Raw genomic sequence first — 25,680 nt, 5'->3', positions numbered from 1 at the left:
GACTGTTTTTCACTAAACAAATAAAAAATAAAACAATTTCAGTATTTGTTAGATTGATAATAAAATCAATGATGGTAAATTAATATTACATAAAATGTGTTTATGAACTTTTAGAACTAATAAATCAATATAGATTAGTCATAATAATGTTTAAACAATGATTAAACCATTGATTAAAGGAAAATTTACATATATTTTGATTAGTTAACCAAATAAGCTAAATTTTACTTGGTTTACTTTTTAATGATGAAGGTTGACAATTGAGTCTTTTTAATTAAAGTTGTAGTTTTAATGATTAACTACACAAAAGTAAACAACAAACAATGCATTAAGTAAATAGTAATTATTTCAAAAGTTTAGAAGTTGATTATCTAAAATGGATGTTTTCTAAAAAAATATGTTTTAAATATTTAAAAGTTGTTAGCAGTCATTAATTCATTTATATACCTTAAAAATAAATAAAACATTTCAAATTGTCTTAAATAAAATTTTTATATGAAACAAAAGTAAGATAATTCAAGTAACATTTTATAAATAACAATTAAAGAAGTTGTAAATTTCTGTGTTTTTTATAAAAATACTTGAATTAATTATATACTAAACTGCCTTTAAAGCTGTTAAAGCTACACATTTCTTTAAATTATTTTATTGTAAAATTTCAAGTCTAAGTTTTTTTTTAAGAAAAATTAATGCATAATTTGTTATTTAAAAGTGTTGCACAAATAAAATATAAAATAAAACTTGTCAACTTAAACTATGTTGATTTTTAAAAGTTAAATGTCTAAAATTTATTATTTGTCAAACTTAATAAAAAATAAAAAAGCGCTCTGACACTCCTACTGACGTCGTGCGTTAATTACCGAGTAAAATTTTGCTGAATTTCTATAAATACAAAACTCAAACCTGATGTTAGTTAGTTTTGTTATTTCATTCTTGAATCTTAATTTGATGCGAGTTGTAATTCTCGCAAATATAATGCTTTAACAAATTAAACGTGTTTGTAGATTTAGTTTGTTGCTTTACTGTTTCATCCGTGATTATGACGTCACAATCGTAAACACACTGTTATATAAACATGTTAGTGTGCTCGTGAGTGAGAGCCCCTTTGGCGCAGTAGGCAGCGCGTCAGTCTCACAATCTGAAAGTCGTGAGTTCGATCCTCACACGAGGCATGTTTTTATTGACCATTTGACATCTAGTTATTAAATATAGTAAAAATAAAAAGTCATTTAACGTTTTTGTGAAAACTAGAAAACTTTACTTACATATAATTGCCCCGTTTTTTTATTATTTTAATGCTAGTAGTATACTAGTTCTTGAATTATTAACAATGAGAAAGTTTAAAACCATGATGGAAAAAAATTATATTTTGAACAACTGCACTTGATAAATTTAATTATGTATCAGCTCTAAAAATCAGCATAAAAATGTTAAAACAGAGACTTGAAACTGGAAATTAAAAAGTTATAAATGTTTTTAATGAATTACTATTTCTTATTATATTTTGCTTTTAATTTGTATTTTTAAAAGTTATCATTTTTATATAATCGTTAATTAGTTTAGTTAAAGGTACATAACAAATTTTGTTTATCAATCAACGGTCTCTGACTTATTAATTAAACCAATGGCAAGATAGCTTTAAGATTCTTAAAAAAACGTGTTTCTACCATAAGTAAAATTTAAACTTTTTATGACTTTAGTTTTTAATATTGTTTGTTACTAAACTAATTTACTGCTAATTATAGTAGTTGACTCTACTTAGTTCATATAAACCTAAAACTTATTATAGACTAAACATTTAAGTCTTAAAACGTAAAGCTAAAAGAATATTTTGAAAGACTTTTTTTGTTTTCTTTCTAGTTGACGCTATTTTACTAGTAATTTAAATGTAAAAATCAATCAATTCTTTAATTTTTAATTTTGTACAAATATTTCTTATATTTTAGTTAAAAGTGAATATTTATACCGTTATGTGTCAATAAAATGAATATTATGAAGGCATAGTATTAGTGTTTTTTTTTTAATTGTGAATAATTCCATTTTTAGTTAAATTTTAATACTAAAATGTTTATAGTAAAGAAAAAAGTGCTAACATTACAAGTTTTTTAACAATTTATTTAGTTTCGATACCCTTATAAGGTCTTTCTATAAACTAAGTCAATTAAAATATGTTGTAAGGGTTAGTTTTTTTTTCTCTTTAGAAACTAGAAACAATATAAATTAATAAAAAAAATTCTTGAGGTTAATTTGAATTGTTTATCGTCAGTTGAACAAAAATTGAAAACTTAGAAATAAAATACGTTTAATCATTTTATACTAGAACAGTCAAAAACAAAATTATAGCCTTAAACTAATATAACTCTTGTTAAAAGTCAAATGTCTAAATATATATTATAAATACTTTTAAAACTGCATTAAGTTTATTATAGATATCTTTTTAAAAGTATTTGTTTAGTTTTGTTTCATGTAAAAAAAAAGGTTCAAAAATAATTGAGAACTGCTTTTGATACATATTACAATTATATCTATTAAAAAATAACCAAAGTTAAGTTTATGTAATTTTTCTCTGAATAAAATAACTTTTTTAAATAAAGAAGTATTTGAATAGTTGTTTAAGCTACAAAAAATATAATTAAAATTTTAAAATAAAAGTTAACTGCAGCTTTTATCTATTTTAAATGTATAAAAATATTTTATTAAAAAAAAAAAATTGTTCAAATTAAATTATTTATTTACAACCCGGCTTCGGTGGCAGAACAATTGCGACCTTTTCAAGTAGAATAAAATATTAAACTAAATTTAACAACCAGAGACAATTAAATTGAGCAATCTTTTTTAGTTAAAACAAATATCTATATACAAAATAATAACAATACTCATACGAGCGTAACAACTTTTTTTAAAGTTTCTACTTGAATGTTTTTTACTAGTTATTATTTTTCAAAGTTAATTATAGCTATATTTATGTAACAACTGTTATGAAATGATTGCAACTAAGTTTATGAAGTTAAATGATTTTCAAACTTAAATTAAGATTATAAATAGTATATAAAAAATCCTAGACAAACTACTTTTTATAAGTCCTCTTTTATTTTTATTTATTTATTTAATTTAATTTATAAGCTAGAGTAAATTTAATTAAAAAATGTGGTTACTTACTCTACACTATAACTTTGAATAAGTCTTTAAATAGTTTTAATAACTAATTGATAATACTCGGATGTTTTTTATGTATAAATCATATGCAAATATAAGCAAATACGTTTACTTTAAAAATTATGTCGTAAAATAGTTATAAAATGTAGAAACATAAGTTTGTTTGAGCATGCCAAAAAGTTTTTATACAGTAGTTTGTTAAGTTAATAAATCTTAATTTTTTTTTTACTTTTAATACTCTGCGACAAATAATTTCAAACTTAATCCTTTAAATTATAAGTAGTACTGACCCAAAAATAAAAACATAAATTAAAAATGTAATTAACACTGATTTTAATTAAAATTTGATTATCTGTTTTATATAAATTATTAAATATAATACAAAATTATTCTTTAAAGTACAATCTAACAATTATTAAAATCTGCTTTCGTTTCAGTAAAAACCTGTTTGTAAAAACCGTGGTGTAATGGTTAGCACACTGGACCCTGAACCCAGTAATCCGAGTTCAAGTCTCGGCGGGACCTTAACTTTTTCATGGAAGTTTAATGTTTTAGGTTTTAAAAAAGTGTATAACTTTACAGATTTTAGTAGAGATTACAGAAATTCGAGTATAAAAATTGGTGTCAACCTTTTACTGCAAAACTTAAGAATAAACTTTTGTTTAAATTGATTAACAGTCTAAATTTTATAAATTCAACAAAGTTAATTGTTAGTATATCCTCAAATATTGAAAACTATTTTAGATTAAAAGCTACATTTCTAAATAAAATGTAAATACTAAAAATCAACTGAATTTAGTGCATTTTCAGAATAAATGAACACGTCTAAGAAAACTAAACTTTATTATTTAAGATTCTTCTAAAATATATTTGGTTGAACTTAAAACTACTCTGAAGAAATTTTATTTATCTAATAATTTTTGTGCAATATGCCATCACTTTAAAATAAGTGAACTAATAAAAAATTTATAAAATTTTAATGTTTTGGTACCAACTTCTGCAAATGTTATGAAGTGTTTAGTTTTTAAGACTTTTAAATAATTTTTTTTTTATTTAGTTTTATAAACTTATTTTTAAAATGCACTAAACTCAGTTTATTTTTATATGTACTTACATTGATAAATAACACTAAAGTGAAATCATAGTTTTAGTTTGATGGTTGATTATACTATTTCATTCAATAATACAAAAAATTGTTTTTGTTAATTGATCGTATAAAAAGAAAGGGTCCCGACAAAACATATAGCGAATATAAATATAACTGTTTCACTTGTTTATAGGGTGAGCCAACTCATTAATAATTTCGTTAACCGAAAACACTAAAAGTTTAATTTTAAAGATAAGAATACAAACATTATAACGACATAAAATTAATAACTTTTAAAGTAAATAAACTAGGGTAAGTTAATTGCCAATTTCATTTTTACATATATATATATATATATATATATAAGGTGTATTACTTAATCCTCAAACTTACCTTTATAAACATTATTGCATTTGTTTCAAGTTTTATATTATCATATTAAACCAATTGATTTCATTACAGAAGGTAGAGTTTCTATTTCTCTATTTTTTTTCGATTGCTAATAATATTACTTGTTTTTTATTTATGCTATTTCCAAAAGATCTTAGAAAAACTGACTCTAAGAAGTTAAATAAGAATAAGTGAAAAGTTATTTTTCTTGTGAGTTTTTAAAAGCATTGAAAAAGTTGTCTTAAAAAATTTAGCTTTCAAACATTTTGTTTTGGATCAGAAACATTTAGTAAAATCTTTCCACACACTCAGGATAACTCAGGATTTTATGAAGTTTTGGAAAACTTTAGTATGACTCGGTAAAAATCATGATAACTCTGAATGTTTTAAGTATTTTTAAGCTCAGGCTGACTAAGGATAGACTTGTTATTTTATTTCAACTCAGGGTAGATTTAGTGGTTTTAAAAGCTTAGTTATAAAGCTTAGTTTCTATTAGTTTAAAAACAATAAAAAATTCTGTAAAAGAATTTAAACTGCTTATGATGACACATGACATTTTTAAACTAACTCAGGACAGTTATTTTGACTCAAAGAGTGGCAAGGCAATCCTGATATCTTCAAAGTTAATTGTTTTTTTCCAATTAACTACTTCATTAAATGACTAGTAAATACTAAGTACTTATATTTATGACTATCAAAATTTTTTTACTATTTTACTAAAAATGTTTAAGCACGTGAATTTTTAATAGAAAAGTTGTTAATTTAATAAAAATTAAAAATAAAAGTAATTAGTATCAAATTCAAATAAAACGGGCCTGTCCGGGATTTGAACCCGGGACCCCGCGCACCCGAAGCGCGAATCATACCCCTAGACCAACAGGCCACACGTACTAGGCGAATGTTTGCAGTTTATAAAGTGCAAAACATTTTATGTTGAAAATAGGTGATAAAACTAGAACGTAGTGCAATTTCTGCTGTAATATCATACTTTTAAATCTTGTAAATAGTCATCTGCAATAGCTAATTTTTTTTTTGTTTTATATTTAAATTAACTGTTTTTATGTATATATATTTATTTTACATTTAAACTTATTACTAGCTTATGTGTTTAGAACAGGGTTTCCCAAACATTTTTGCAAATTGCTCCCTTTAAAGAAATAAAAAAGCCATGGCCCCATTCAACAAGATTACTTATAAACTACCATAAAAACCACCTAAGACCTTTTTTTTGCTCTTTATCTGCAACTCAAGATTATCTAGTGTAAGTTTCAAATTATGACCTCATGGCCCCCCCTATGGCTCGTTTACTGCTCATTGCCCCCCTCTTACCCCTTTGCTGCTCTTGGCCCCCTGAGTATCTGGCATGGCCCCCAAGGGGGCCACTTAGCCCACTTTGGGAAACCCTAGTTTTGGATTAAAAGCAGCTTGTAGTCTAAAATAGCAGAGTGTATAACATTCACTGAATAATTTTTTTTTGTAAACAAATATCAAAAAAGTATAACTTAAAAATAAACAAACAGTTGCATCAGTAATTAAACTTAATCATTATTGTATAGCAGGGGCGTAGCGTGGAAAGGGACGCTGGCGCATGCGTGCCACCCAAAAAAAAATAAGTAAAAAAAAAATGCAGTATCGTTATCCTTTATTGTTTTTTTTTGTTAATTTGCCTTTTTTCAACTATGTTTTTCTATTATTCGAAAAGTAGAACGAAGTTTCGAATACCAATTAGTGACAAGTTAGGGAAATTATCCAGTATACTGATTCGGTGCGTAATTGCAAATGCGCACCGATGTTGATGGAAAACTCCATAACGAAAAATTTTATAACTTCATTTAGTTCATAAGAATTTAGACTCCAACAGTGCGCAACTAGTTAGTGCACCGCAGTAGTATAACCTTATGACAGATTTTTTTATATAGACAAATGCTAACATCTTGTTAACAAACCATAAAGCTAAACCTGTTGTATAGTGATAATGATTCAAGAATAAACAAACTGTAGTAGCAATAAATAACTGCTAATAAAATAAAAATAAATTGATAATAAAAATAAAAACACAAACAACATAATTTAAAAGAAAAATAACAAAAAAGTGAAATTAAAAATTAAAACAAATAATAAACAAACAGTTCATACTGTAATTACAGTTTTAATCTCACAATACAAAAAATACTGTTTAAATTAACTAAACTTAATTTTTTTTAAGCAATTATTTGTTTATTAAGATAACAAACAAACCAAACTTTGTTATTTTATCAGCCATAAAGTTTTAAAATTAATCAATTTTTGTAGCAAAATATTTTAAAATTTCTTTAGTCACATCATGAATAAATTTGTAGCTACTTGTAAAACAGAATTTTTTACAATCAATTTTTAGTCTAAAAGACATAATTGATTATTTTAAATTAAAGTTTATTTTGTTTTAAATCACATTTTAAATGATATTTAAAAAAAAAAATTCTACCAATTGTTTGTAGTATTTAAAAAATGCTATTTCCAAAAGATCTTAGAAAAACTGACTCTAAGATAAGTGAAAAGTTATTTTTCTTGTGAGTTTTTAAAAGCATTGAATTTTGACTCAAAGAGTGACAAGGCAATCCTGATATCTTCAAAGTTAATTGTTTTTTTGTTTTCTTTTTTTGTAAAATATGTTTTAAAAAACTAAAGAAAAAGTAAACATTTGTTTTCATTAATTTTTAGATTATTATTTTAAATAATATGCAAAGTAGTATTGTATGAAATGTTGCAAGTATAAAAATATGTCAGGTAGAAAAATTATCTGAAGTTCAAAAGCTTGAACTGAAAAATAGCAGACCAACACCAGATATTACTGTTACTCAAGACTGCAGTTCAAGTGGTATGATATTTTTTATTTTAATTTTGTTTATATTTTAGATTTTCTTCATTTATTAAGATTATATTTTACAGTTTTATATTGTAGTATAGGTAAAAATGTAGAAGTTAAAAAAAAACTAGCTCTGTAGATTTCTCCTACAAAAAATTTAAAATTTTCAACTTTAAAACTAAATATTTAACATTTTTTTATAAAAGATAAAGATAGTATATTAAAAGCTGCAACAAACTAAAAGTATGAGTTAATTTCAGTTTAATACAATTCTTTTTTGTTGATATAAAATAGATATTGAACATTATTAAGAAATTGCACAGAGAAAAATGCTTTGAGGTATTAATTGTTACTTAGTTGACTATTTATTTGTAGTTTAAGGCCATAGAGGGGTGGCCAAGTTTTTTAAAATTTGATCTTATTTGAAAATTTGTTTTCAAGCTATAAGATGCTTTTTATCGTTTTAAAAAATTCGGATTATTTTTTGAGATATGACCAGTCAAAGTAGTGCCGCAAAGTAGGTTATCTATTGGAAGGAAAAACTAAAACAGCAAAAAAGGCTAGATTGTTAAAAATCTATTTCCTCCTACATTTTTCAAGCAATCTTCTTCAAACTTTAACAGTTTAATCTTTATACAATAACAGAAAAACTTTACTTGTGAATTTAAATATTTGTTGTAAAAATAAATGTTTTTTTTTTGAAAGAAAAAGACTTTTTTTAAAATTTATTTTAAATATCTAAATTCATAAGTAACATTTTTTTCTTGTAATTTAAGAAACATTTTCTGAAACTTGAAGAAGATTGCTTGAAAAATAAAGTAGGAGATATATTTTTAGTACTTTTGAAATTTCCGAGAAAATTGACCCTGAAAAATTTACGGCCCAAAAGTTTTAATTTAGGAGATTTTTTGAAAAAAATTGCGTACCCCTGACCAAAATACCACGCTACGCCACTGTTGTATAAAAGTTAATAAAGAGATATAACGACATAACAAAACATAAAAAAAATAAATCTAAACATGTCTAACTTAATATGAAAATCAAAATAAGCGAATATAGTAAAATAGTCCGAGTTAGTTTTATAAAAAAATACTTAATTATTTAGTACACTTATAAAAGTGTGTTTACGTAACTATGTTTAGATTACTTTGTAAGCAAAAACACAAAGTAAATTTAAAAAAATTAATTCAAAGTAATACAGATAAGACATAAAAATGGAAATAATAAAACAAAATAATTTAATTAAACGGTTTAATACTACAGTAACCTCTCGCTTATTTATGCACATTGTGTCCACAGAATAAAAATGCGTAAAGATACGAGAAATACCAAATAAACTTACTATAATGGCTATTTTTTTATATTGCTTCTAGTTAAAAGTAGACTAAGGATTTTCCCACTTTTAACAATTTGTTTATTTTATTTATAAATATGAAAACGAAAGATAAAACTATACATATATTAAAAAAAATATATATATAAAATAATAATACTTGTAGACAAATTTTACTAATTTTAATAATAAGTAGATTTTATCTTAATTATATGTAACTTATTTGATACTTAAGATTTATATTCTATTTTACTTAGCAAATTAAATTAATAATTAGGCATTTGTTTCAAGTTAAGAAATGGTGTGGTGTCTATATTAAATCTTGTTTCTATAGCCTTTTACAAAAATATGCATTTGGTGCTGTAATGGATTTTGAACAAATTTATATTACTATAAAAAATGTTTAATAAAAATTGTTTATATTATTCAAGGAATATAAGTTTACAAAGTCTAAAGATATAGAGAGGTGAGTTAGCATTTAAAAACAATATTTAAATAAAAAATATACAATAAACCTGATTTTTGCACTGTTACAAAATAATAAAATTTCTATTTCTTGAATTTAATAGTATTCTAAAATGTGTAACTAAACGAGAGTGCGTAACGTCACGAAAGCGTAAAGATGCAAGAGGTTATTGTAATTACTAAAAAAAATAGAAAGATTTAATCCAGTTTATAATTAAAAAACTGTTAAATATGGGCATAATGAAAATAATTAATATTTTTATGTCAAGATAATGATTCTAAAACATTATTTAACCAGTTGTATAATATTTATACTAGCCAACTCGATTTTAATGATAACTTTGAGGCTAGTGAAATGTAAAACAACTTTAAAAAATACAAAGCTATCAACAATTAGTATCAAGTTTTTAACACTTAATAACGTTATTATATTTTTAGTAAATTTTTAGTTATAAAACTCTAACCTATTTTTTTTTCTACTTAAAAGTAAAATCTTTTTAAACATTAATGAAAATTATTAGTAATTTTCGTACATAAATAGAAAAATTAAATTAAATTTATGAAACATTTTCTTATACACAATAAAAGGTATTGCATGCATTTATACTGTTCGCAATGTAGACAGACTTGAAATTGTTTGCATAAGATCAATTTTGTAGGTATTAGTTAAATTCAGGCTGCTTTAGGATAATTCATATTCACTCAGGTTACATTTTGGTTACTAATTTTTTTTTTTAATCTGAAAAAGTGGCAACTATATCAGCAACATAAGCAATTTATGAACAAACAACTTATACAAAGTTTAAAACTACGTCCCACTTTAGTTTTTTGTTTTTCTCTAAGCGATTATTTAATCGAAATGTAATCGAGAGAAATGGCTTATTGACTATCTGATATTTTTTAAATGGTTTATAATTAGTGAAAAACTTTATTTTTACTCCTATAAAAATATTTTTCATATGTTTTTTTGTTTTAGCAGTTCAAATTAATAAATACTAAAAATAAATAATTTGAAAGTTTAGTCAACTATAAAGATACTAATTTTATACAAATTCTATATTATAATAAAGTATATACAAGTAAATTAACGTAAAAGAAAGTAAAAGAAAGCAATTTAGGCATGAATACATATCTTTTATTATTATAATAAGTTTTATTCAGCAAAAATTGAAAAACAATAAATCTAGATTCCGACTTCAACAGTAGCAGTTTAACAGCAGTATTTATTCTTTTTATTGGTTTTAGAAGCAATTATGATACCTTGCTTTGTACTAGCTTGATCAGATGGCTTCTGTAAATTAAAAAAATAATATTGTTGTTTATGTTGTTTTAAATCATAATACAATTAAGAGTGAAAGAAAAATCCTGTACATTTTAAAATTTAAATAAGTTTAAATTAACTACATGATCAAAGTTCTGTTTACAAAACAACAATGACATACACGTACCTTGTTCAAAATATCAGTAGCGAGAGTGAGAAAAGCTTCTTGTATATTGACGTCACATTTGGCTGAAGTTTCAAAAAACTTCATTCCGTGTTCTGTAGCGAGCTGTAAAATAAAATAAAAAATGACTTCATATACATCCAATAAAAAAGCAGAATGTATTTTTCCCGGACAAGACGTTTAAATGAGACCAAGTGATGTAAAACTCGATAACCGAAAGTTTTTTTTTTCCTGCACCAGGTCCTAAGACTAACTAATTTAAGCGCTTTTATCGTCGTTCAACAAATAATGTTTTTATAAAATGTAAAAAAAAAGATTTTTTTGTATTCCATATTCAATTTTGAGTTAGTTAAATAAGATTAAAAATGACTTTTGTATAACTAATAATACATGTTTTAAAACCTAAGACATAACAAAAATTTAATTTAAAAAAAAATTTAAACTTAATATGTAAATACGAATTTTAACATAAAACTCTTTCTTCCAATTTATTGAGTTTAAATTTTTTGTTCTGAAAATATATTATAAATCAACAAAAACATTATCAGAATTTAAAATCTTTCATAAATTAGCGGAAAATGCTTATAGAATATTAAAAATATATTTACTTTTCTAAAGCAATTTCGTGTTAGTTCTAAGTATTTGTAAAGATATTGATAGTTATTGAAAAATAACCCAAAACCTAAGACTAAAAATTAATTGGCTAAAGATAATCTTAGACTAAATATATATGTATAGTGTTTAACTATAATAACCAAACAATGCTTTTAGTTTTTCAACTCGTACAAAGTTTTTTAATATAAGGTATCAATATATTATTTTTATTTGTTAAAAGACCTTAATTATACAGTTAGATAGAGACTTATAAAATTAATTCTAAGACTTATCTTAGCATATCTACGATAAATTCTAAATCTATCGAATTTAAGATTTTTAAATTAGTTCATGTAGAACTAAGTTTAAAATACAATTTCATACATTAAAAAAAATATTAGGTAAGTGATACGAAACAAAAGTTTTTTTTATTGTTTTGTGTAATTAACAACTAACAGCTTCTCCTTTTTCTTTTGATATTTCTCTCTTATCATCCAAATCACATTTATTACCAAGCAATATTTTTTCAACATTTTCATCAGCATGCTGTTTAAAAAAAATACTAATATCTTTATTTAGTTTTTAAAAATGGTTAATTTAATAGTTGTATTTAATAAATTGTATCCACGTGTTAAAATTCTATAAAATAGTTAAGGAAGTCTAGACAATGGATAAAAGTGTCAATGATGAAGTAAATTAAATATTTTTTAAGTACGACATAGGTTATCTATCACATTTGATATTTTAACATACAGTTTAATGTCAATAATTTTATGTGAGATTTTCTTTTTTAAACCCAAACAATAACACCTAAATAAAACTGATAAGTTTTTATTGTTTATAAAGTTAAACTTTCATTATTTTAATCCATAAAAAATCTTTGAATTAATTTTGAACTATTATAAATATTTTTCTAGCACAAAAAAAAAGTCTAAAAACTTTACACTATTTACCAATGTTACTGACTTAAAAACAGAAACAATTATCTGTTATATACAGTTAATGTTTATAATATTAAGAAAGATTTTAAACTAAAATTTTTACTTCTTTTATTTTTTTCAGCCATTTTGATAAGTTATCGAAGCTCTTTTTCTTAGTGACATCATAAACAAGCATAATACCGTCAGAACCTCTGTAAAATGACGTCGTTATTGTATTAAATCTTTCCTGACCTGCTGTATCCCTAAAAATATTAAGGTCTATAAAATACTGTATTTATTTTTAATTTAATTTATTTTACTTAGGCACAGAGTATAAGACTCAACATTTTTGCCGGCATAAACTTTGCTTTATAATGAAAACAAAAAATATTTTACTTCACAACCTTTCATTTGATGATAAAACAACTTAAATAAACTTTAATTAAAAATTCAATTTTTTGAATGTTACTTTAACTAAGCAATTCTTTGGTAGAATAACTTAAAATTTTTACAACTAGACAAAATGAATTTTTTAGGTGTAACATATATATATTTATTTCAAAAACTTGTTTTTTAATAAATGATGAAGTATTTTAACATTCATATCGAATAAAATTGAAACTTCACATTTTTAAGTATACTATAAATACTGTTGTTGATTTTAAAGAACTTTGTAAAATACAAATTTTTACTCTTTAAGAGATTTACAGTTATATAAATTTCTAAAATTAAAACATACATAAATAAAGACAATAAATCTTGATAATATACTAACAAGCTATGTTAGAAAAAAAAAACATAGAATAAAACTTTAAAAGAACTTTCTTTAAAAAAAAATTAAATACTATTTAAAAATAATCAACTTGTAATAAGTTACCTTGATAATAAACAACAGGTATTTAAATTAGACTTTAGACTAAATTTATAATTTAAGGTTACACTAACCAAATTTTAAGCAATATTTTGTTTCCATTCAGTTCCAGGGTTTTGAATCTGTAGTCAAGGCCTAAATAATTTATTTGATGACTAAAGTATTTTAAATCACTAAAAGTTTTACTCCATTTTGATTAAAAAACCAGCGATTATACAGATTAAAAAAAGTATTAGTAAAAATAAGGTAAAAGGTAAAATTTTAGTTTGATTGATACGTATTACTCAGTGTAATCCATCTAAAGCTTGACAAAACATTTTTCGTTAAAAATTAAATAAGAACTAATATAGTTTTTAAATAATTAATTTGTTTCTAATCAGGTTTTTAGATAATTAGTTGCAACAGATTCATTTAAAGAATTAGATACACACTAATATTTTTCTTATGGTTTTTGTTATTTAATTTATTTAATTTAATTTAATTGTTTAATAAGTTTGTTAGTTACATCTTTTATTTATCGTATAGTTTTTGACCTTGCCTTTTAAAAGATTAATATTTGTTTCTTTTTATATACCTTATACTTATTTTTAAATCTAGAAAAATTATAAACAATTTTAAAAGCATATAACACATCATCTAAATAATAAATAAAATAATTCTTACCAACTGTAGGTCTTTCAATAGTATCAAAATAATCCTGTGAAAATCTGTATATCACGCTAGTTTTTCCAACGTAAGAATCTCCAATTAGTATAAACTTGAGATTTTTTAATGTAAGAGTCATATTTAGGTTCTTTTTTTTTGTGCAAACAAATTTACTTATCTAGTAAAAGAAAAACTAAGGTATATAATTACTGTTCTTTTTCTATTTACGCTTAAGATAGGAGTAACTTTAATTGAATTTTTAAAACTTAAATCTTTTTGTTTTATTGTTAACTTTAATATTCAAGTAATAATTAATTAAGTTTAAAAAAGTATTTATTTCTAAAGAAAAAACTTATCTACAATACCTGCATAATAAATTTTAAAGCCTTTTCTTAATGTAAAATGAATAATAAACTGCTAATTTAGGATGAAATCTAAAAAAACTCTAATAAAACTCTTAAAAGTTTTTTAACTACTTATCATCTTTGTATTCTTTATTAACCAACAAAAAAAACTCTCAAAATATTTCAAAACCTGGTGAACAAGTAAAACCTATCACAGATACCTTTTAAAGTCATGTGCAGGACATTTATTTTCTTTAAAAATTTAGAAAAAATGTTTTGAATGTTGAACATATAGTTTTAGTTTTACTTCCAAATTGTTATATTTGGAAATAATATAAATATTTTATATTTCTTTAATCCAAACACTTAAAATTAACTATTATTTTTTATTAGGTTATAACTTAGTAAAAACAAAATTAAATCATCTTCTTCAACATTCATAAATTAAAAATTGTTATACGGTTTGAACAATTAACTCAAAATAAAGAAGATTTATTCAAAATACTATTAAAAAACTTTATAATAAACTTTTAGAAGGTAGACTAGGTAAAAAAAGTTAGGCTATTTTGAAGAAATGTAAAATTAGTTATGTTAAAACATTTGAATAAAATTAAACATTAGGTGTATTCAAAAGTTTAAGGCTTTTTAAAGTAAAAAGAAAAAAATATTATAAAAAATGTAACAATTATATAAAACAAAACTTATAGTACAAAATAATGAAACTGAAGATTAATTAACTATTAAGAAAATAGGAAATAAAATATTAAATGAATTACAAACTGCAAAATAAAACTTTTTTTTTCATTTGATTCTAACTCACTAAGTTGTCTAGAAATAGTTTACAATTTAGAATCAAAAATTAAGTTCTGTTGAAAACATAAAGTCCAAATTGTATAGCCTAAAAGTTTGAGTGTAGGTAATATTTAGACAGTTTTATAAACGTCAGAAATGTCACGAACAAAACTTCACTAAATAGAGCTGTTCAACCAAGTGTGTTGTTATTCACACTGCTGCTAATGCTTTTGTAAGTAGTAGGAAACATTTAGCATGTTTTGTTAATATTTTCTTTACAAAATTTTCAAGAGTAATTTGGTTTTAGCTTAGAGCTTAAAAAAAATAATGTTTCAAGTACAAATAAAACCTATCAGTTCTTGAGTCGCCTACCACAGATACCTTTTAAAGTCTGGTGGAGGACATTTAGTTTCTTTAAAAATTTAAAAACAAAAAGTTTTGACTGTTGAACATATAGTTTTAGATTTATTTCATGCTTCTTAAATCCAAACGCTAGAAATTAACTTGTATTTTTTAAATTGGTTATAATTTAGTTAAAACAAAATTAAACCAGCTTCTTCAACATTCATAAAATAAAAATTATTATATGGTTTGAACATTTAACTCATAAAAAAAAGAAGATTTATCAAAAAAATTTAATAAAACTTTATAAAAGTTTTTTTTTAGATAAAACTTAATAAAAAAATAGGCCATTTTTAAGAATTGTATAATCAGTATATACATTAGTTATATTAAAACATTTAAATATAATTAAAAATTAAGTGTATTCAAAAGTTTAATGCTTTTTAAGGTTAAAAGAAAAAATAGTATAAAAAATGTAAAAACTTTATAAAACAAAACTTATAGTACAAAAAAATGAAACTGAAAACTAATTAACTATTTTAAAAAAATGAAATAAAATATTAAATGAATTACAAACTGAACAATAAAACTTCTTTGTTTCATTTGATTCTAACTCACTAAGTTATCTAGAAGTAGTTTACAATTTAGAATCAAAAATTAAGTTCTGTTGAAAACATAAAGTCCAAGTTGTATAGCCTAAAAGTTTGAGTGTAGGTAATATTTAGACAATTTCATTAAAGTCAGACATGTCACGAATAAAAATTCACTAATTACAGCTGTTCAACCAAGCATGTTGTTATTCACACTGCTGCTAATGCTATTGTAAAAAGTAGGAAACCTTTAGCATGTTTAATTATTTTTTAATAATTAAAGAATATGTTTTTTTAATATTTATTTTATAATTTAGCATGTTTTGTTTTTATTTTATTTACAAAATTTGCCAAAGTGATTTAGTTTTAGTTATGAGCTTTAAAAACATTTTTCTGTTAGCCTGAATATTAAAGTTTTACAAAAGCAAATCTAGTTAAACAAATGTGATGATTTAGTGACATTGTGTACTGAAATTTTATTAATAGCATCAAAAAAAAGTTATCCTTTAAATAGTTATTGCTTTTTTTTGCAAACATTTTAGTGTTAATCGTTTTTTGTAGTAATGCAAATTTTACAAATAGTTATATTTATAAATTAAGTACAAATAAGAAAATAAGTAAAACATTAAGAATTTATATGAAGTTATTCTTGATAACAAAACGTCTAAGTTATAGTTATTTGAATTATAATTTTAATGAAGTTGTTATAATTTTTACTTTATTAGGTTAAAAAACAAGTTTTAATCAATTTAAACGAGTCTAAACTAATAAAATATATATATATATATTCTCTATGTGCACATTTATCGTATAGTTAGAGTTATTTTGTTTAAAGATTAAACTGTACTTTATTGAATAGTTTTACCATATATCTTAAATACAACCTAGGTTATTAACTTTTATAGTTTTAGATACATGAAAACTAAATTTAAACTTTTTTAAACTTTATAATTTAAAAAATATTTTATGTTAAAAATAAAAAATGATTTTAAACAGTATAGATAGACTATAGACCTCTTACATAAAAATAGTTTATATATAACTGTTAATATTTAGTTTTAATGTTTTAATACCACAACTAAGTAAACTGTTGATTTTAGATTGACTTAAGATTCTGAAAGAAAGAATTATGTTTTAGTTAATAACAATAAAGAAATTCGATTACTTTCATGTCAATTAATATCTTGAATGAATAATTTAAGCAAAAAAGTAATCAAATACTTCTTAAACTATTCTTTTATTAGTAATTTTTTTCATTTATTTATTATTTTACTAAGCATATACTTAATTTTGTTAATTTGTATTGAAATTAAGAATAAACTTGAAAATATTTAAATATCCTTACACGTTATACAGAGTTTTCTAATTATACAAAGTGTTAAGCTATATTTGACGCAACAACTTCAAAGCAAATATTTTTATAACTGTCCAATGATTCATGAACATTTTTTGTTTTATCCTTGATTCTTTTAAAATCATAAAGATTTTCTGCTCGGTAAACTATAATTTTTCAAAATTATTAAAACAAATATTACAATTTTATCATAATTTGTAATGAATTCAAAAATGTTAAATGAATACTTTACATAAATCAAAAGTAAAGTGCTATAAAATTTCGAAATACTCTATATAACTCCTGTACATTATAATCAGACAATTTGTACCATGTTTTTAATCTCAACTTTACTCAAGAAACTTTTAAGCTGCTGGTATAATTAGTAAATAAATACTCTTATTTATAAACACAAAGTCACTCACATGAACATATTACTTTCGACAACGGTTTAAAATAAGTCTTTTATAACACAAAGTATTTTCAGAATTTCAATTATTCTTTTTTATCAAATTTACTAAAAAATTTTAATGCATGGCTATTAAGTTGTAGTATAGGAGACAACCTATAATTATGTTAGTATTCTAACAAGGAGTAAAATTATCTTATAATCAATCAAATAAGCAACTTAAATACTTAATTAGCGTTAAAGAGAGAAAATAACAAGTACTAAATCTTTAATAATGACTTTTTTTGGATAAGAGTACTTTAGTGAGTAAATTATAAAGAAGAATATAATATCTTTAAGTAGGTTTTCTTACAAAATTTTTAGCTTTTGTTCTACAGCAAGCTTTATAACTTAAAAAATATTAAACCGAATTTATAAAAATATCTAAAATTAATTGTTGCTTGTCATTATGTCCACAAACAAGTTCTAAAAAATATACTCAAACAAGTTACTCTAATAATTTAGTAAAACAAATAATATGCTAATATGTGTTATATATTCTTCTAAATTTGTCTTAGAATTCTCTATCTTAAGTTTTAACCATTTTCTTACTTTTGTATTTTTTAAATTATACGTACATAAAAAAATATTTCTTATTTTAGTCATATTACGGCTAAATCAGGCTTTTTAAGTCATGTTAAAGTTTGATATTTCTTAAATGTATCTTAAAACTATTCAGTTTATAAAACTTGATATAAAGTTTATTTTTTTTAAAGATATATCATAATTTAGGATTCTTAATAGTTTGTTATGTTTTTACTATACCACCTTAAAGCTGAAATATGATATTCTACTATTACATAAAAAACTCATACTAGTCAAAAAGAATTTTTCAAATTGTTATACTTAGGTTGATTATAACAGGGTTTCCAGACACTTAGGCTAGTAAGTTAAGTCATGGGAACTAACAATAGTTTGAAGTTTTAAAATCTCAGGATAAATAAGTCCAATAGAAAATTTCAAAAAAAATCAGAATGACTTAGACTAGATTTGTTTTTATAAAAAAAACTCAGGGTAATTGTAAGATTTAAAAAAAATTAGGTCAGATTTGTTTTAATTTTTAAATTAAATACAATTGATTTAGTTTCAATCTCGTAAACTTACGAGCAATTTTGTCAAAAATAAATCATTTTTTATTGACTTAGGAAAGTTATATATTTTTCAAAATTTTGAAAAACTAAGGATGGCTCAGGACATTTCAAGTTCACCTAGGGCAGTACTTATGACTTGATGAATGGTAATTCTGTTCTAACTAAAAAATGCTTGGCTGATTTTAATAAGAAGTTTATAAATGTATAAAAACTAATGCAAAACTAGAAATCAAATTTGATTTATCTGTCTGTATCAAACTATTGTCTGTGTGTAAGCTAGAACTATCATGTTCCGAAATACTACTGAATAACTAAAGCTATTCTGTAAATTTCTTTTTTTTTGCACTACTTTAGTTAATGATCATTAAAATAAACTGCTAGTTGCTAATTGTTTAGAAAGTCTTAATAGAATGAACTAGATCTAAAACTTTGTTTTAGTTATAATACTTTATAAAAAAATGTATGGACATTTTATCTAGTAAAAATAAAAACAAGATATATCGTTTTTTCTACCTTTTATTTTTAGTATTCTAAATAACCAAACTTAAATGTTAAGACAAGTGTAATTAATTAATTTAACTATTCACTAATAAGTAATGTAACATTTTTTAGATTAAAAATTTTTTTTTTTCTAAACTCGTAGGAAAGTTAAAATTATTTTTAACAATGTACAAGTACAAACAGTTTTTTTTTAATTTTATTAGTTTTAAACTTAATGCCCTGTACTTTTCCAGATAAAATATAAGACTTTGAAGATAGAAGTACATTATTATTTTAATTATGATGATACTTTTTTACTTTTTAAAAACTATCTAAAAAATTAAACAAATTTCTAAGTAAAGACAGTATAAAACAGTAGGCGTTTTTCTGAATTTTAATGCACTTATTAATACACAGTAATTTAATCTATTGTTAGAACTGTTCAAATAATATGTTGTTCAAGGTTCTAGTATTAATACCAATCATATATCAGTTTTGCCTTTTAATTAATATTTTATAAGAAAAAAAAACATGTTACCCATTTAAAATGTTAAAATCTGTAAAAAAAAATTATAAAACATATTAAGTTTCTATCTTTTAGTAACAAAATAATATTTTTTTTAATTCAAAGTTATCTGCATTTTTTTTTCTTATTTAATAGTTTAAGAAAAGTAGAAAAGTTAGCAGATTATTGGTTAGAAAATTAAGAAATTGTTTTATTGGTTAGTATATATATTTTCACTAAAAGAAAGATTAATAACCAGTTATATTACCTATTAGACTATTGTGATCATTAAGTTTCAAATTAAACAGTAAATATATATTTATTTAAAGATAGATACTCAAGTATATATAATCTCTATCATTACTCAAGTATGAGTAACTCTATTAAAATACAAGTATATCATGAATTTGCCAAAATAAATGTTAGAGGCTGATATCTTTCAAAGCTTTATTTCAAGCGGTTTAGTTTTTTTTCGTGTCTTCAGGTGAAATCCTTAAAGGCGAAAAGCTGTAAAAAGATGTAGTGAACACACACTTGTCTTCAAAAGTTTGCATTTTTTTAAAAACTATTGTATGTACATTTAATTACTAGTCTATTGTAAATTTTCAAAAGTTTTTTGATCAACGAATTTGTTTATGAAAATTTCTTTACTCAATTTATAATACTAATAAGATCCTCAGTTAGACTCTTTTTAAATAATAAACCTGAAATTATGAAACATACGTTGTTATCAATTAATACCTTTTTTAACAAAATACTTTTATGCTATTTACACTAAAGTATTGAATGTTTATATTAATTGAATTTAAAGTCATATAATAAATTTTTATTTCGAAAAGAAAAATTGATGGCAGTCCGGAAATATCATACCTTATATTATTCGATTTGCTCTGTTCAAAGAACAAAGAGATCTGAGTTTTGATCAGGTAATACAATGGATCAGAAGTAACTATCCATTCTATCAATAAATACAGTTTGATGGTAAGTTTATTGGTTTAATAGGCGAAAAAGAAAAAAACTAGCTTACTGTAAACCTTTTATTAAGATTTTTGAAAACATGTGTTAATTTCTAGTTAATTTTAAATACTTTTTTGAGTGACTAAAATAAATTGTGAAATTTAATTCAAGTGGTGAGAAAGATCTTCAAAAACTCAATGTCTGACAAGTATTTATCGAAGACAACAAACCAAAGTGGTAAAACAAGTTATAATCTTACTAACAGCTGTTATGTGAGTTTTTTTTATTGCTTTCTGTGATTGTTAATACAAAGTATGGACTTTGAAGAAATAAACTAAAATATACGTTATAGATGTTTTTCAAAAATATCATTTGTTGATATATAAATATTTAGTAATATACTTAGTTTATAAACATCTCAAATGTAAAAGCTTATGTTACATCTATAAATTAATATATATAATATAGTTTACTATATATAATGTATTTCTCTTTATTTTAACTTAAATACTAAAAATTTCGACAAGCTAGCCAACTTTATATCTATGACGCAGTTTTTATAAAAGTATCAAATATTTAAGTAATAAAAAAAATACATTAAGGAAAATTTTGGATCGGAATTTGAGAAAATGTAGAAAAAATTTGAAAGCGGTGAATATATATAAAAGTTAGTTTCTATTGATTAAACTTTTTAATGCTTTATATATAGTTTAGTTTTATCAAAATTTAATCTTTAATACAATTAAAATTTATAACTATAACATATTTAGTTCTTCTTTATGTTTGATTAGTTTTTTGATTTCCATACTTTTTTAAGGAAATTTCCAATTCTGATATCGAGGAAAAAACAAAGAGTTGAAGGCAGAGAGCTTAGTAAAGCAGTTAGTGTTATACTATTAATCACTTTTATTATATATAAACTTAAATTATTACCTTTTGTTTTAATTAAATTATGCTTATTTTAGTATTGTTATTTATACTTATTCAATTATTGGCAAACTAGTCTCTATGTTAAAATACAACTATACCAACCTTTTCAGACATATAAATATTTCTTTTATTGTTCTATTGTATTTTAATTTTTTTCTCTTTTCAGGAAAAATCCCTAAATTCAGAAGTAGGAGTTGCCGAAAAAGCAGTGAAATCGAAAAAATATAAAGAAGATGTCGTAATTCCGCATTCGTTTTTAAACGTTTGCAAATTTCTAGTTTGCTAAAATAAAAACTTTTTACTACTTATCTATACTACATACAACAGAAAAATAATTGTTTTAGTAAGAGTGGTTTATCAAAATACTTTAGAAATTAAGAAAGCTCAAAGTTATTACTAAACTAGAACTAATTACTTTTATTAATTGTAATTTGAGTGATAGTACGTAATATTTTCTACTTTTATTTAGAAAAGCAAAGTTGGTGATCCAATTATATCATACCTCATGTTATTAAGATTCGCTTTGTTTAAAGAAATAAGGGATCTTAGTTTTGATCAAGTGGTAGAATTGATAAAAAGAAACTTCATGTTTTATCAAGACACGGATCTAAATGGTTATTTAATATCTTTATTTTATCAAAAAGTATAAAATTATACTTATTATTCTAGGTCTATAACTTTTACTATCATGTTTTATTTTAATTCTTTTTTTCACTAACTATTCTTTTGTTCTGATCAATAAAAAAAATTTAAGTAATGAGAAAGAAATTCAAGAATTCAAGATCGGACAAATACTTAAATAAGTATACAAGTGAAGTCTTTTAAGTCTTTGTCCTGGACAAGACGTTAAAATGTATCCGCGGTGTGCGACTCGATAACCAAAAGGTTTTTTGTGCACCTGTTCCTGGGACCAAATATTTTGAGCGTATTTTTGTCGTTCAATAAACTGTTATTATTATTGAAAGCGGTATAACACTTATAATATAAGTTACAGCTGTCTTGTTAGTTTTTACTGTTTTAATTTATTATTGATATAAAGTATGCACTATGAATAAACTTTTTTGTGTAATAGAGGTTTATCAAAAATATTATATACAAATATATATTTATCTTTCTGTTTTTTATAAACCTCAAAAAATAAAATTTTTATACATATTAAAATGTTTAGTTGCTTAATAAATTCAATTAAAGTCTTACACTATACTATTAAAACAAGCATCAATGCTTTTGTTTTTGATTTTACATGTACTATTAGTAATAAAACCATTAAGTAAAAAGTTTTAAGTTAAGTTGTTATATCAATCAAACATTTTAAAATAGTTTTTTGTTTAAGAAAAGTTTGCCTCATAAATAAACCTATTTTTTTAAATATTAGAATAAAAACAACTATTTTTGTCTGAAGATTTAAAGTATGTTTAGTTGTCTTTCCTAATAATTTTTTTAAATAAGTGTATTTAAGCTTCTTAGTTAATAACCTAAAAACTATCATCACATCAAAGTTATTTTTTGTATATATCTCTTATTATGTAGTAGCTTGAAGAAGTGTATTTAAAATAATTATATTTATATTTTTTGTGTATTTAACTTTTTTTCAAATTTTATGTTTCATCGTTTAAAGCTGTGGACATATATAATATATTTTAGATTTTTAAGTTTTATTTAGTTACTGTGTGACGATCGCTCGGCTCTGCTGTACTTTCCTTCGACGGAGCCGGCGGTCGAGACTTATCTTCTACGCTAATAACGGGGTCAGGCGCATTACCTGACCCAGAGCGGGCGGTCATTTTGACCTTTTGTTTTATAACAATCTTAGTACTCATTTAGAGCTACTTATCTATTATAATACCGCGAATGAATGGTCAAGTAAGTATAAAACTAAAATATAACAAAATATACAAAACACAAAACTATTTATTAATTGAACTCACAATATCAAGATAACACACAATTAAGACTTAATAATCGTAAGTAAATGAACACAAGTATAATAGAAAACTAAAAAACTAAGCAAAAGTAAAACAACGACTTCATTCTCAATCGTCTAGGCGATAAAAAACCGTAATCGTTCATGCGTAGTATATACAGTGTTTCAAAAACTCCTTTTTCCAAATTCTCTCAATTTATAACAGAGCATGTCTCTTAAACTGCTACAACTGGTGTATTCAAAGCGAAATAATACAAAAAAATGGTTATCGTAACTATATAGTTTCTTAACTTATAGTAAGTCAAAATAACAGTATTTAACTTATAAACCACTTGTTGATTATTTATTTTTATACCATGTACGGTTTTCAAGTTATTACTATAACTTTATCATGTCGCAATCAGTATTAAAGTTCTAGTAAACTAATTTGATTATAAATATACGTTTTGCTCTTATTTTTTAAATTTAAACATTTAGATTTTTGACAAATACCCTAGCATCTATCAATGAATTGTAAAAAGTTTTAAATAATTTTCAGAAAAATTTTGGGTCGGAATTGGAAACAATATATCAAAAGTTTGAAAGCGGTGAAAACAGTAAAACAAATAAAAAAGCAAAATAAATAAACAAGTAGAATTAATATTTTTAGTTGTGTCTGAATTTTAAATGTAATGATTATGATGCTTATTCGATTTTATTAATTCTTAATGATTTATTTATACTTTAATTATTTTCACAACTTCCAAAAAATATTAGGAGAGTTCTAGTTATGATTTGGAGAAAGCTTTTGAAGAAGATGAAACAAATGAAAGTGGTAATGAAGTTAGTTTTATACAATAGATTTCTCTTATCAATTTTGTTTAAAATACTTAAAGTTTATAGATAAATTTTTCACTGGTTCTGTATCCTAAGTTAAAATTATCCAGATGTCCGAACAAAATTCAAGTAAGTCACATCGAAAACTTCAGTCCAAAATCTTCTACACCAATCACGTCAGATGCTAGTGACAAAAATGATGATAATGTGGTGAAACGATTAGATTATAGTTTTAACCTTAAAATAGCCTCATCATTCAACAACAAGAAAATAAAGTTGACTATTACATACAAATGCTATAACAAACAAAAGAGGAAATTCATTGATAGCAAGCTCACTCATGTGGAGTACAGAGGCCCCACCGAGTTCCTATTCGAAGAATTCAGCATCATTTCCGCTGAAACCTTTGAAGAGCTGCAGCTTGGAGTCAGTCCAGTTCAGACAGTTGAATGTGAAAGAAAAAATCCATTTGATGTAAATAAAGGTGTTTGATTGAAGTGTTTCCTTCGGTCAAAAATATTTCTATATTATTAATTTGATTTGTTCTTAGACTTTCACATTTAACTAAATATAAAATGTCAAATATTACATAACATATATTTACATAAACAGGAAATTATTTAAAAAACTGTTTATTAGTACATTGATGTTATAAAAAATTACTAAGTAAATTTTAGACAGAAGGCAAAAGGGAGCTTTAAAAGGAAGTTAGACATTACTTAACGCCAAAAAAATATTGTTCCTTTAAAAATCCTAAAATAATGGGTTAGTTTTTTTTTGAACAAATTGTACTGATTGTTTTAGTAAGGTTTTATAGTCTCCAAATTTTGAAAAATAAAACTACATTAAAACTAATATTCCTAAGTATATTTTGTTTTGTAATGCTTTGTTTAAATACATCAATATCAAATGTAAATGCATTTTTTTGTAATAATTTTTATTTTCAAACTTAGAATTTAACATTTTTACTTTAAAACTAAACTTAAGCTGAATATTTATATGTTTTAGTTCAAAAGCTTTTTCTTATTATTTTGCACTTAATTATTTTAAAATATTATCTGTAATACTTCCACATTCTTCCTACTTAAATTGTTTTTTTTTTGTAACTATACAACTTTCTACAGTTATATTTATTGGTAGTAAAGTTTATTTAAATTTAAAATCTTTAACCACTACAACAAAATTTATTAATTTGTTTAGTTAAAGAGTTCATCATCAACTGATTTTCATATTAAAATACTACTTTGCAATCTAAGTTAGGTATTTGTATAATGATAGAACGAGAGTTAAAATGTGTATTTTTGTTCTAGTGTTGTCAATAACAATCTTAAAACATTTGTTAATAAAAGAATTAAGATAAATTTCTAAGTTTAAGAC

At 23.1% G+C, this 25,680-nt stretch overlaps 1 protein-coding gene and 2 non-coding genes across 3 annotated transcripts; 1 reads left to right on the top strand and 2 right to left on the bottom strand.

Moving 5' to 3' along the window:
• The first annotated feature begins 1,099 nt into the window (after window positions 1–1,099).
• Trnav-cac (transfer RNA valine (anticodon CAC)) lies at window positions 1,100–1,172 on the top strand. Its single transcript has one exon. It is a non-coding gene; the product is annotated as a tRNA-Val (tRNA).
• Window positions 1,173–5,444: 4,272 nt separating this feature from the next.
• Window positions 5,445–5,516, bottom strand: Trnap-cgg (transfer RNA proline (anticodon CGG)). Its single transcript has one exon. It is a non-coding gene; the product is annotated as a tRNA-Pro (tRNA).
• A 4,970-nt stretch (window positions 5,517–10,486) lies between these two features.
• On the bottom strand, window positions 10,487–23,347 carry LOC145828874 (ras-related protein Rab-10-like). Its single transcript, XM_082936619.1, has 7 exons — window positions 23,231–23,347; window positions 13,770–13,863; window positions 13,181–13,241; window positions 12,360–12,498; window positions 11,772–11,861; window positions 10,719–10,826; window positions 10,487–10,567 (listed from the first exon to the last, which is right to left on the bottom strand). Exons 1-7 carry the CDS (start codon window positions 23,345–23,347, stop codon window positions 10,487–10,489), a joined length of 690 nt encoding a protein of 229 aa, XP_082792745.1.
• Window positions 23,348–25,680: the final 2,333 nt, after the last annotated feature.

This window comes from Thalia democratica, chromosome 2 (genome assembly GCF_965202585.1).
Source record: "Thalia democratica chromosome 2, ktThaDemo2.hap1.1, whole genome shotgun sequence".
Lineage (NCBI taxonomy): Eukaryota > Metazoa > Chordata > Thaliacea > Salpida > Salpidae > Thalia > Thalia democratica.
The sequence above is the reverse complement of the archived record's forward strand: the minus strand, read 5'-3'. Positions and strand labels throughout refer to the sequence as shown.